We start from the raw sequence: 13972 nt of genomic DNA, 5'->3' as shown, positions 1-13972 counted from the left end.
ATATAGGACTGTATTTCTCTGTGTGACAATGCACATCCCCTTGGTACAGAACTGGTATTTACCTCAAAATTAGAACTTCAGATAAATAATAATTTTACCTTGTGGTTATAGCTTCAGCAACCTATCTTGAGACACTGCAATTTTACATATGTTCAATTAGAAATTTTTTCCATACTTACTGGTGGTCCCCGGGGTCCTGTTGGACCTGCTTCTCCCTCTGGGCCCTGCTGACCCTGTTTTGGGGAACAAATTTGAAATGCAACAAATTGGAAAAGTGATTTTTTTACACATTTTTCTAAATCTTTCACATAAGATTAATGCTATTACCTGTTTACCAGGATTTCCCATTAACCCTGGCACCCCAGGAGGACCTTTATTACCCTGTTGGGCAGAAGATGAAAAATATTAGCAGAGCCAATGGTTTGCACTTCCATTTTGAAATCAAAAATTAAAGTAAGCAAAGCTGTAATGTGTAAACACAATCAGCCTGTGTTAATGTTACAACTTCCACCTTATTTTTGGTGTTCTTTTAACTTTGACCTAAACTTTCTATCTAATTTTTCAAAAGTCAGATTTCAGTTCCTTTGCTGTTTATGTGCTGACAAATCCCTAATAGATTTGATTGCTGCTTTCAAATCAAAGAAGGCAATATCACTCCATGTAATTTCAGACAAAAATCATGTCTCAGTCTAGTTTTCTTTTTCAATTACTTGCAGCTAAACTCAAACATCATTGTCTGAAACATTCCATGGTCTCAATCTTGCAACAATTTTTTAAACTAAATTGGAATTGATGCTGCAATTTGTTGCTACCCAAATGGAGATAACAACCCCTGTGATTGAATCAGCTTAGGGTGGCTATAAATACTATTCTTATTACAAGATGGTTTTTTTCAAGATGCAGTGAGGTAGGCACATCAAAATCTTTCTCTAGCAACGATTTCCACAAATATAAAAGGAAATGGTCTTCTAAAGGTATTACTTAATGCCTAGAATAATGAAAACCACATAATGTAGCACAAGAATCATGAAAATGTACAGGCCAAAGTTGAATAAAAACTGTATTTAATTCCTTCAGCTTAAGGTTTGTCTCTTAACACGAGAGGGTTAGTACAATTTCATGGAATACTTTAGAACTTTAGATACTTTAGCACTTTATTTGTGCTTTAGATAAGAAAGACAATACTCAAGATGTTTTACCTTTGGGCCAGGAATGCCTTTCATACCAGGAGAGCCTGGAAAACCCTGAAAGAAAAAAGATTTACATTTATTTGTTGTTAAGGTGATTGGAAATGGTGTTTTAAAAAATTATTTCTCATGCTTGAGTATTTCTAGTCCTTTTATTTTATATTAAAACACTCATTCAATAAGGGACCAAGCTTGAATTCTTTCTGTTTACAAAGTAACAGATAAGAACTCCTCACTTTTTACTTCATAAATTGCAAAAGTAGCATGGATAGGTGAGGAGTTGTGACTTTTTCTGTCTTAAACTAGAAATACATGCTTGTCCCAGTGTGCTGAGACTGGAGATGCAGAGTTTTACAGACACCTTTGGACATTTTTCATTCACTCCTCACTTCTCTGCAACAGCTTATAGCAAGTATGCTTTTACTAAATTGTCTTCCAATTAGACAATTAAGAGTTCACTTAGTATTACAAATTTATGCCCAGTTCTGTTTTAAAACATCTCCATCACGGTTCCTCACAGCAACTACTCCTATAGCAAAGTGTTTTAATGAGGTTTCTATTTAACTTTTGACAACTGGTACAGTTTTCAGACTTAGTTAATGCACAAGGATTACCTTCTGCAAGAGCCATAAAGCACCAGTGATTCCCTGTAAGTTCCCCACAGGGAATAACACACTGGAGACCTCCAAGCCACCCACAGAAAGAAGCACGAGTGTGATGCATTCCAGATGTTCTGAGCCAGCAGAATATCAAAGGATGATTGTTCATGGAAGGTATGTCAGACTAGCAGCTCAGCTTTTCCTGCTCAGTTTGGGAATAGCTGGGCCCTAGCCAATATTAAGAGACCAGCCCTAATTATAGGGTCACACCATAGGATCCACGGGGTCTCAGGTAGCAGAAACACAAGAAGAGTCACATCCTGGCCACAAGTGTATTGTGAGGCCAAGTTCCCCACAATGGCATCCTAAGGAGATTTAGACTGCTGCGCAAAGGTCTTGCATACACATAGCAGAATTTCCCCTTGCATTACACACACTGTCCCCTGAGCCTTTTGCTTAGATTTTCGCTAGAATTACTCCAACATCAGAGTCAAATCAACCAATACACAGCCTTTCTATGATCTGAAGTGAGTCTACCTTTCAAAGGTAAAATACTCAATACTTACTGGCAATCCCTGGAGCCCTGTATCACCTGGAGCTCCAGCTTTTCCTGGTTCGCCCTGTAAAACATTTTAAGTTGTAATTTATGCAAATCAAACATGATGGAAAATTTTATTTCTGGAATACAGAGTTGACATACTTTTCGATCTGTAGTATAAAAATGTTAATTCAATTACCCTAATAATGTGCATAAAGCCATGAGCAGCAGCCACAAATTAATGAACAAATCTGGGGCATTACCAAAGCTCATAAACATGTCAATTGTGTCTTACTTTAGCTCCAGGCATGCCAGGGATCCCTTCACGGCCATCAACTCCTGGTAAACCCTTGAAAAAAGAAAAAAAAAATTATTGTAATATTGAAAAGATTTTGCCCAAGCCCTAATATGCAAAGTAGCATTGAATGAAGAAAATAAATAAATTAAATATACATACAGGTTCTCCTTTAGGCCCAGGGAGGCCATTTATTCCTCTTGTACCTTGTGGACCCTAAGAATAATAACATTACTTAAAAATTAAGCTAAAGACAATGAAATGGCAGCTGAAAAGAATGTCAATACATACTCATTCAGATACACATTATTTGGAGAGTACCAGTTATGCAATGTTTATATGCTATTAAGTAATTAATGTTTGCAAGTCAACAAGAGTCAAAATTTGTCTGTGCTCACCCTTTCTCCCTTCGGACCTGCCTCTCCTAGTGGACCTCTCTGACCTTGATCCCCCTACAAAAAAAACGTATTTTAGAAATAAAATCAGAATAAAGTTCCTTGATTTTTTTAGCTAAAACTCTCAGAAAATCAACAAATATAATTCACATTTGGTGAAAGTAGACAACTCGAAGTCACACTATATTTAAAAATGCAGTTTTTTAAAACTGCAGTTGACAGATATATTTTAAAAAACACAGCTCAAGCCATCATCACCTGAGCATTCAGGAGTGTCAAAGCAAAGTATGTTGCACTTGTTTAACACAGACTTACAAGCACAAATTCCAGCTATGGAAGCAGAGAGCAAGGAAGAATTTAAGAAAAAAAACAACCAACCAACCAAGTACCCCAAACAAATAAAATACACACACTAAAAACCTCCAACAAAAAATTGCCCAAATCACCCTGTATGAGTTTTGTTCTGGTTTGATACCTGAAAAATTCCAAGCCACCCTAATGCACAGCAGGAAGACGAAACCATAACATACTAAGAAGTTAAAATGGGTTCATCTACCTCAAAATCTTTGGGAACATTAAGACATTACTGACTTGATATCACTGTCATATCATTTATTCACCTGTGGGGAATCAATAGAATTGGATTAATCAGAGGCTTCTTTGATTCACAGCTGCAAAGCTGCAGTAACTGGGAAGTGTTTGGAGAATGCCACATTCTACTTACAGGTGCACCAGGAAGACCTTGGGGACCAGGATCACCATCAAGACCACGAGCTCCCTACCAAACAAATAGATGACACAAGACAGATATTAAAGTGAGCTGCTGGAGCACTAACAACTTATGTGTCCTCCCGCTTTGCTGTGCTACAAAGTCTCTCAAGATGAGAGGGTTTTATAGCTCCAATTAAAAAAATAAAGCAATCAATTTTTTTCCTTTTTTTTTAATGGAGATATGAAAGCAAATATATTTAAATATTAAAAAATATCAGTCAAAAAACAACACTCAAATCACTCTCTAAAAATCTAGGAAGGAAGCAGACCTTTACATGTTACTTCAAAAATCTCTGTGTCTTCTTTAATAATACTATATCCTTCACCACATAATAGAATAATGTCAAATTATGCAGAGAAATCATCAAGTGCACTGCTGCTATTTTTATCACATATGTTTCAAGGAAACAATGCAATCAATACCCTGTAAATAAAGGTAAATGAGGAGAAAAAAATTGTTTTAAAAAAGATTTAGAGAGAACATGGAACTCCTTAGTCAAACAGATGTAGTAAATGCTTAAAGTAGACAAAACATTACAGAACATGTAGGCAAATAACTGCAAAGAATTAGAACACACAAAGGCCAGAAGAGCGAAGTATAAGATAGAAATAGCTTAGCAAACATGTCCAAGATGTTAGGATCATTCATGAGAAGATTCATAATCGGGAGAAATTTGATGCTGCCTCTGAGGACAGATGATCACAAGATTTACATGATTTGACTTCTGGAGCAGGAGACAATGGCAGGATTGCTATGTTCTACTCTTTTCAGAAATTTTTACTATGCAGCTTTAACAAGATCACGAGACTAGAAATGTAGCACCCAGATTTGAAATAACATACAGAAACACTTAGACAAACAAAAGGAAAATTGTCCAGCAAAGTAAGAGCCCAATAAATATTAATCCCACTGGCAGCAATTTAAGACACAGAGATGTCAAAGAAAGAATGAGAAAAAGAACAAACTCTCAATAAAAACTCCTGACAAAAACTCAGATGATGATGGAAGTAAAAGGCTTCAGGAAGAAACAAATCACAGAGGGACTACTTAATAAATTTTAGCTTTAATTAAAATGTGCTATAGTTTATAATTGTAATAACTTGCTATCTTGCTAACTACAAACTTGCATACGTGTAAAACTGCCATAAATGCAAGGAGTGGGGGCAAGGAGTAAAGAGTACATGTCCTTCATCAATTAGAAGGACTGAGCTACCTTTCTTCCTAACAAGAAGTGCAGTAGCTGTGGAAATACAGCAGGCAGGAGAAAGAAAATACAGGCGAGATAAAGAAGCTTAAGTAAGCTTTTAAAACATTCAGAGGTGTACCTTTTTTTTTTAATATAGGCAATGTTATAGGAAGAAAGGTTAATACTCACTTTGGTACCTTTAGGTCCCATTATACCAGTTATACCTCTGATACCTAGAATGCCCTGAAATAGAAAAGTATATTCAAATTATGCTTAATTCTTCTCATTAGAACTGTCCTAGTTTTCAGACAGAAGACTCAAGAGTTCTACACCCTTTCTTTACAATTATTTTAACTATTTTCTTAGTATTAAAGGAGAATTCTAACTATTGCTGTATTAGAATTCTTAACTTATATGGTAGTTTGATATTTTACTAATTTTAGAATTTTAAAAAGTGTAACAGAACTATCAGGCTGTATTATAAAACCACATATAGACCACAAGGACAGAAAAAAACCACTAATTTTTCTTCCTGGTTACCTCAGAGTTGAAGCATTCTCACCTGCAGCTTGTGTGAAAGGAACATGGCCAAATTTGCAAAAGTGCTAAGTTGTCCTAAGTGGGGGATTGGACAGATGAAGGAGATTTTACAGAGCCCCAGGGGCAGATAAAAAAGAGCAAGGCTTTCAAGAGTACAAGTGCTAAGTTTGTACGTTCACTAAGAGGCTAAATTGAGTAGACATCCTAATGCAGCAGGATGTATCATAACCATCATCACAGCTGTCATCACTTTCCTTCAAAAGAGTCTTGTGGGAAATTTGGCTTCACTATCTTCCTCTTCCCAAGAGACTGACACTGCCTGAGATGTCTCCTCCCTGCAGAGACCAAACCCCCAGCCATAACATGCTTGTCCTGCAGCTGCATTACTGAAACAGCTACAGGCCATTCCCCACAGCATGGGCAAACCCAGTCCTCAAGCAGATTCTACATTGGCAGCCTCTACTTGCTCCTCACAAAGCTGGCTGGAATCTTGCACAGAACATTTGAAGCCTTGTCAGCCCAAAAGGTGGGGAAAATCATGGTAATGCAACAAGCACTACAGCAGCCCCACAAGGGGGCTGAACAAGCTTACTCCTGCTCCTAAGATCACAGTTGGAAGTAAGCACACTGTGGTATCCAATACTTTGCTAATACTTTTTGAAAACACTTTCTATCAAAAACAATACCTCTCCCAGGGGTGGCTATCTTACGCAGATCATGTCAGTGGAATACATTGGCTGGATTGCAGGTGCTGTGGTGGAGACTGGATACTCAACCTCTTTCATTCATTTATGTAAGGAGCATATAAGAAGATACAGCAGAGTCTACAGACTCTCAATCTGTGCCTCTAAAGCATTGTCTGTCCTTTTTCACATGGATTATCTATCTGATATCACTTTCTGCATATTATGAATCCTAAATTTTAATAAAACTGAGTAAAATGAATTGGCCCCCACAGGCCATTCAGACAGCAGAAGCTGCTTCTTACTCAAGTACTTTGTCTGCATCAGGGCTTCAGGGATACCTTTTCAGGATCAGGCATCAGAAGGAATGGACCCTTTTCTTTATTTAGTCTGTTTTTTACCTTTTTCTAGTGATAATCCAGAGGTTTATGTTGTCATATGTTTATGTTCATAGAGAATTTTGTAATTTAGCATTTAGATGTCATGTGTGTTAAGGTAAGTTCCTGTATAGCATCAAATCTGGACAGCAATGGCATTAAATAAATACATTTACACCTAAGAAAAAAGCATGAGACCCCATCAGAAAATAAACTATAGAAATTAGAGGTGTTATGCCTGGTTCTTCTCCTTAGAATGACCCTTTTATTCTGTTCCCTTGTCCTTTTCAGTCACGGTAACCCTAAAAGCTCCTCACATGGAACAAGCTGAAGAGGTAAGTGTCATAATGAAGCACAGTTATTCAGGACAAGAAAATAACTAGATATGATTGAAGGATACTTCCTGTGCAAAAGGCAAAAAATGTCAGGGAAAAAAAACCCTGTTCTTCAGTGGCTGCAACTTCATCCTCTAATCTTAGCTAAGTCTGAATTTCACAGCTGATTGTGTTTCAAACACAATGAAGTCAGAGTGATTAAAATTATGAAAAAGAAGGGGAAAAAATGCAACTATTTTCACAATCTAAGCACAATACAAAATTTAGGACATGAGATAGTTTTTAAAGATAGCCTTTCCATAGAACTATATGGAGCTTTGTGCCAAGCAATAATGTAGGTTTTGGAAGGACTTAAATAATGCTACTTGGATGCATAGACAGAGGCAGAATAAAGAGAAAGCTGTGTGGAGGTTTTGTAATATCTGTTTTCTCACAATAATAAGAAAAAAATATATGTCATTAGGAAGAAAATGAGTAAGACTTTAAAAGGAAATACTTTACTGGAGGGCCTTGAGCTCCCACTTCACCACTGGGTCCTTGGTCCCCTTCTTCACCCTGGGAAAGCAAAAGGAATATATCTGCAGCCAATCCATACCATGCATATTGCTTTGTCATGGTATGTAATTAAGGTTTTCTGTCACCATGTCCCACTTGAAAGAAATCCAAATGAAGTCACACCACTTCCTCAGAAAGATACTCATTCAGGTTCACATTCCATTTAATTATTAGTCAAAAGGGTAATTTTAAAGAAACCTCAGTACAAAGAATCATGAGATTTTACCCTTAATCTGTCATTCAATTTTTCTTGGCATTAATGCCTTTAGGATTTTGTCAGGAACTGTAGTAACAGGACAAGGAGTAAAGGGTACAAAGTGTAAGAGGGGAAATTTAGGTTATATAGTAGGAAGAAATTTTTTACTGTGAGGGTAGTGAGACACTGGAACAGGTTGCCCAGGGGGGTTGTGGATGCCCCAACCCTGGCAGTGCTCAAGGCCAGGCTGGGTAAGGCCTTGAGAAACCTGCTCTAGTGGGAGCTGTCCCTGCACATTGCAGAGGGGTTGGGACTAGATGATCTTTAAGGTCTATTCCAACCTCTTAATATTCTAGGATTCTATGAATTCTTGTTCTTCCAGACTAAAAGTGGAAAAAGTTTTCTCTAATGGTTTTCCCTGCAACATTGAAGCATGGACCAAGGCAGTACAAATCTGAAAATTTCTTGTAAATATTTCAATATTAAAGAGGTTATATAAAAAGGTTAATTCAAATTAAACACCTTGAGAGATTAACATTTCAGTTTTCAAGATGAATCAGATTTGGCCTCTCTTTATGAGCTTACATTTTGTCCTTTCCCTCTCAAACGTATTTTTCCCTCTCATTCTTAAGTACTTATCTGTGCTGCAGCTAACTTGGTAAATAAAGGGAATTATCCTGCATTTAAATGTTTGAAAGTTTTTCAATTAATAAACTTAGCTTTAATTTTCCCTATAAGTTCTATAATAATTAAATTGAACAATCAAAATCAAAAGCAAGAGGAGTATGACTTGTGCATCATAATAAATAGATAGTACAGGTGAATAAAGAATAGAGAAGTGCCTTTGGCTATTCTGGAGCACTATGATATGTAGTATCACTTCATGCATTCTGTTAAAACAATTAATACTTATAACAGAATATAATACAGTTTTTGAAGGTGAGGCTAAACTACTATAAGTTTGCTAAAAACAACAGCAGTTTTTTCCTCTTTTTTTACTTTACCTTATAACCTTGTTTTCCTGGTTCACCAGACTCTCCTTTTGAACCTTTTTGCCCCTAAAATAAACACAAAAACCAAAATAAATTAATAAATAGAGACTATTCAAAATTAAAATACAGTTTTCCCAAGCAGACATAGACTGCTGAGAGCTGTCTTGCTTTTCCCTCTCAACCCCCATTCACTACTCCTTCCTCACCTGTCTAGGAAACACTACATATTAAGTACCATGCTCAAAATCTCTGCTTCTGGATCTAACAAGGCTGCATTTCTAGGCAGGTTGGTATTACTTCTTATGTTATCCCATAAAAATTTCCTGAGGCCAACAGTATTTCTGGAAACCAGCAAAGAATATATTTTAAAAAAATCTTAGCTAAAATGAGACACAAAACATGTTAATTTCAATTCAGTATGTTACAGGTCTCCCAGGAAGCAAAAAAGAAGTCAAAAAGATCAAGGATTTAGGGAAATATTTAGAGTTTCTGGAGTCAGACCACAAATTATCCAGGACGTGAATGAAGCAGTCCTTCACATACTTTAATCCTCTCAGGACCACACATAAATTTTACAGTGAAGGTTAGAGAAGTAGCAAGAGATTTCAACAAGAAGAGGTTGTTTTGGCAGTCAAGAGTTAATAACCATAAGCAACCACAGTGATGCAATCTTTTTTGAAATTAGCAGGGAAATGTCCTTTTTCAAGTCAGTAATTACCCTCCCTAGTGCCTTGAGACAGCACCTCTGGAAGGAATGCTGGAACAAACGAGCTCTCTTACCTTCATACCCATTAAGCCAGCATGTCCTGGACGGCCAGGAGGACAAGCACTGGGACACTGGAAAAGCATTCACATAGTTATTACCACATAGGCTGAATAAGATTGTCTGAGATTACTTAAAAAGAAATAAAAACATGGACAATAATCTTACCAACAGGTCACCATCTTGCAGGCCAATCGTTCCCTAAATTAAATTAAATTTATCAAAGTCAGTAATACAGAAATAACCAGACATGAGTCATTAGGCAACACAGTGATTAGAGAAAACTACTACCTAAACATGGAATCAGAAATACAATCAACCAAAGGATCTCTCACACGAAAAGTACCTTAACCTTATTATAGGACTGCAGGTTCCATCCTTTATCTTAGAACAGCTTTTAAAAAAACTCCAAAATATTTATTTTGCTTTTTAAACTACATCAAATATACCTTCTGTTAAATATAGAACAAATATGTCCAAACCCCATTAGTTTCCTACAGAAACCAAGGCAATTTCTACAATAAGAATAACTTAGTGCCATTCACCAAAAGATTCAGATCTTTACAGAGAAATTATTTTTACAGGGAAAACAATTTTCCCAAAAGTATTGGTAGATGACAGTTGCAATAAACTAGACATCGGTGTGCAATGAGGTGGACTCAGTGGGGGGAAGGCCTTTTCTCATATTAAATCAAATACTTGATGGAAGCTAACAGGAGGTTTATGAGGCACAACAGGGAGAAAGATTATTTCACAGCAGCTGCTGGATTCTCTGAAGCTCTGTGGGAGGGAGCACACTGTTTCAGAGAAAAGCACAGGAGAGTTTAAGGAATAAGCTCCTTAAAGAATGGTCTTTTATGCACAAGGATTTTTAAAAAGCCAAGAGTTATTTGGGTGGTAATGTTATCAACTGGAGTGGGACTGTGGCACTCCAGAAACCTAAAACAGACAAAACTTTAAGGAATAGAAGCACTATACACCACTGACTACTCTTTTCCAATTTACCATTCACATTTTTTGAAATGCTGCCTCCAATTCTCTGGCAACTTGCATTAAAACAAGAAACATGGCATAAGTAAAGCATTTGTATTTAGGGTCTGTCCCTAAAGAGTGGGGGGAGGACGTTCCCAGCAGAGGAATAGTACAGCTTTTAAAAAGACATCAGCACAACACCTTTCCCAGTGGTTTGCATTTCCCAGACCCCAGGCTGAGATGTGTCTGCCAAACTCTCCATTTTATTTCTCTGGGCAGGTAAATTGCCACAAGATAAAGGCATTACACACATCCCTCCTCCCCAGAGGTTAAAAAAAGATAGCTGCTCCCCTGGAGAGGCAAAGCACTGCTGTAAACCTTTCTTTTATTCCTTGCAAGAAGCAGATCTGATTGCAAGAAAGATATTAGAACTCAACCCACCTGGAAGCATGTATTTCTGTCTCACAAGCCAAACACTTTTTTCTTCTCCTAACAGAGAAAAGCCTGCCTCTGCTGAGGTAATACCAGTGAGGCCCAACAAAGACTACATTTAGAGTATTATGATTCACAGGGGAATTTAAAACCCGTGAATTTGCAGTTTACAGAAATAGGAAGGCATCCTGACAGAAGTTACAAAATTTGCATTTCTAACTGCCTTTTTTTAACAATAAAAACGGGAAACTTGCTTTCTAAGTGGAAGATCAAAATCTTTCTGATATCCTAAAGTCAGTATTCACCTGTAGAACTTGGGGAGAAGATTTGTTCAAGCAGCAACAACACAAAATTCAGATGTAAGCACATATTAAACATATTCACTTACAGGCGGACCTGGAGGTCCTGGTAGCCCTGGTGGCCCTCTTTTTCCTGGATCTCCCTTAAAAAGGGTAAAATATTTTAGTTGATTGATAGTAATAATGACAAACAGTAGTCACAAAATCAGAGAGCACAACAACAGAGTGAAATTAGGTGGCTACAGAAGGACAGACTGGGTAGGCAGTTAAAACATCAACTCACAACATGACTCCCAGAACAGAATGGAAAAACTATTTTTTTCAGTAGAATGGCAGCCATGTTGTGAAATAGGAGTCACAAGAAAAGCAAAACATTTTCACCTGCTTTAGAAATCTGAAACACCTGACCATAGGACCATCTATGCACTCCTCCTCTATAACTGCTATTAAGTTATGAACAAAAAGAATTATAGTAACTGGCAAAAGGAGAGAGAGGAGAAAATCCACTTTTTCAGAGCATAAGAGGAAATTCCTGAGTTAGAATTTTTTCCCGTTTGTGAAATTTTGATGCTGAGTGCTCTCATAAGTAAAGACAATGTGGAACCTCTGCAAATTATTTTTTGAAGGTTTTTAATTAAAATAGATCTAATAATTGAGCAGAGACCATCTTTTAACTTAATATTGTCATTTCAATATTACTTTTTACATTTCACTAAGTCATAAATGCAATAAACAAGATTAATAAAGAAAAGTTATTAAATCTCAAAACATGAGAACTATAGAGCCAAATTTTCCATGCAATGCATAATTATATCATGGGATTCATCATTACAATGTGTTATGGAGGCTTGGGATATAAATGGATTCAGATGCTGACTGCATTAATGGAGAATAGGCTCACATGCAGCTTTTGAAAAGGCATCACAGATGCAATTTCTGATTCAGGCAGTCTCTGAACTACCAAGTGACTGACAGAATGTGTGACAGTATGACAGAAAAATGCCATTTTATAAATAGCCTGTACACTTCCCTTGGTATCCATTCTTGCCCTTCCTACAGACAAGACAGTGAGCTAGATGGATCATCTTCTGAAGCAATTTTGCAGTTTTTATTATTCTTTTTTAAATTCATTTCTATAATTGCATTTAAAAGTAGGTTTTATTAAATAAAATTTTAATGCTATTTCAGATTTCAAGTAGAAAAGTACCAATTGGTTTCAGCTTCCATTTCAGTAAAGTGTGATGTCAAAACAGGAGTTTAGTGAAACTGAGTGCACAGTTCAGCAGTAAGGTCAATAGATGGAGCCACACTTAAAGTGAGACAGAGAAGAAACACTGAATTGCCATGTGCACTGGTGTGCAAATGAAAATCCGTAGTTTGAGTAGTTAAGGTTTACATTTCCTGTATTTCTGTCAAGTTTGCTTTTTTATTTCAGCTTTCCTTGAATAAGAGAAGTAGAGCATGGGACGTTGTGAAACATTTAATTCTAATCTGACAGGTGGCCCTGACTTTGTGCTACATGTTGTTCTTATTTCTGATGAGCTTCAAACATAATCCTTCTTCTACCACTGATCACTGCAGAGAAAAAAAAAAACATTTCGAAGTGCTGTGATAGCCCAAATACTATTTAGATGGCCCATTTTTTCTTTAAGTACCTTCTATTAATTGAATAAACCTGCATTGTCAGCAAACACAGCAGTACTTACAGGTGGACCAGCAAGACCTACTTCCCCAGGAAGTCCTGCTGCACCAGCTGGACCCTGCAACAACCAAGGTAAATAGTATTTCTATACCATATAACACCAATGTAACCAACACCCAAGGACTGAGAACATGTAATTCTCACAAACAACAAACCATGCCTTCAGACACCAATATTCTTGCCCCATATACCACAGACCTACACAACACTTCAGGGGTAGCAGAAGAAAACATACATAATAGACATAGAACATCAGGATTAAACCCATCTCTTTTTTCACTGAATTACTTTTAATTACACTATAATAGCCTTATTAAATATTCAAACAGATTCATTGAACAGTATATTTATGGATTGTAAAATTGATACTTACAGGTGGCCCAAGAAGCCCCTTGCCCTGTGAAATATGGAAAAGAGAGATCAGAAATATGGGGAGGATTCCAAACTTAGTAAAGCTCTTTTCCAAGAATACAGTCTTTCAGATTAAAAAGGTGTAAAAAAGCCCCCATTTGATTCTGCAAAATTGTTTTGAAAACTTGTTTAACTACTGTTAAAAATCAATTTTATTATTAGGTAGTAGGTATCAGCAGAGAATATTAAATTAGTGGTTAACTTGCCTTGCAGTACCATTACACATATTTATAAACATATATACTTCCCCAAGGGAATGAAGACAGTAAAGGCTTTGTGTTTAGCTAATTATAAGGTACCATGATAAATATATCTATGCTATAATAATTTCCTTCTAAAGGTACATTTGAATTTATAATAAAAGTGAACTTTTTTCCCCACATGCTTCCCTGAGGCCTAAATCCATTAAACTTATGGTTTTTGGTTATGAGAAAGAACACCAAACTTCTCCTGTTTATATTTTCCATCAGTGTTGTTCTGAATCATTTTAACGAGAAATGCCCAAGATATAATTGTGTTTCTGCCTATTTGGATGATATACTCCCTCTAAGAAAACAGATCCCTTGGTCTTGCATTACTAAAGAAAATGGAAAATTTTATGGAGAACAGTGTTGGTGATATATATGAAACACTAAAATGCAAATTCCCAAATATACTTAAATATTCAGGAGATTTGATGTAATAAGGCAACTGGGCTGAATGTAAATCCAGGGTTGTATTTGTAATCCTGTTTAGAAAAGTCA

At 36.6% G+C, this 13972-nt stretch overlaps 1 protein-coding gene across 3 annotated transcripts in view; it reads right to left on the bottom strand.

Annotated features, from left to right (window-relative positions):
• COL9A1 (collagen type IX alpha 1 chain) overlaps positions 1 to 13972 on the bottom strand; it is a 61764-nt gene that overhangs the window by 23860 nt on the left and 23932 nt on the right. The window contains exons 13-28 of one of the 3 annotated variants that reach the window (XM_071445250.1): positions 13192 to 13215; positions 12823 to 12876; positions 11206 to 11259; positions 9582 to 9614; positions 9431 to 9487; positions 8663 to 8716; positions 7409 to 7462; positions 5162 to 5215; positions 3739 to 3792; positions 3018 to 3071; positions 2782 to 2835; positions 2620 to 2673; positions 2353 to 2406; positions 1200 to 1244; positions 328 to 381; positions 180 to 233 (exon numbers count right to left, since the gene is read on the bottom strand). In XM_071445250.1, the coding sequence (XP_071301351.1) occupies positions 180 to 233; positions 328 to 381; positions 1200 to 1244; positions 2353 to 2406; positions 2620 to 2673; positions 2782 to 2835; positions 3018 to 3071; positions 3739 to 3792; positions 5162 to 5215; positions 7409 to 7462; positions 8663 to 8716; positions 9431 to 9487; positions 9582 to 9614; positions 11206 to 11259; positions 12823 to 12876; positions 13192 to 13215 (807 nt within the window). Of the gene's footprint in view, positions 1 to 179; positions 234 to 327; positions 382 to 1199; positions 1245 to 2352; positions 2407 to 2619; positions 2674 to 2781; positions 2836 to 3017; positions 3072 to 3738; positions 3793 to 5161; positions 5216 to 7403; positions 7463 to 8662; positions 8717 to 9430; positions 9488 to 9581; positions 9615 to 11205; positions 11260 to 12822; positions 12877 to 13191; positions 13216 to 13972 lie in introns of those variants that run through there. The other 2 variants (XM_071445259.1, XR_011681968.1) reach the window with 2 other exon arrangements.

This window comes from Agelaius tricolor, unplaced genomic scaffold (assembly GCF_023055355.1).
Source record: "Agelaius tricolor isolate 1412-34295 unplaced genomic scaffold, bAgeTri1.0.p SCAF_1, whole genome shotgun sequence".
Taxonomy (NCBI): Eukaryota; Metazoa; Chordata; class Aves; order Passeriformes; family Icteridae; genus Agelaius; species Agelaius tricolor.
The sequence above is the reverse complement of the archived record's forward strand: the minus strand, read 5'-3'. Positions and strand labels throughout refer to the sequence as shown.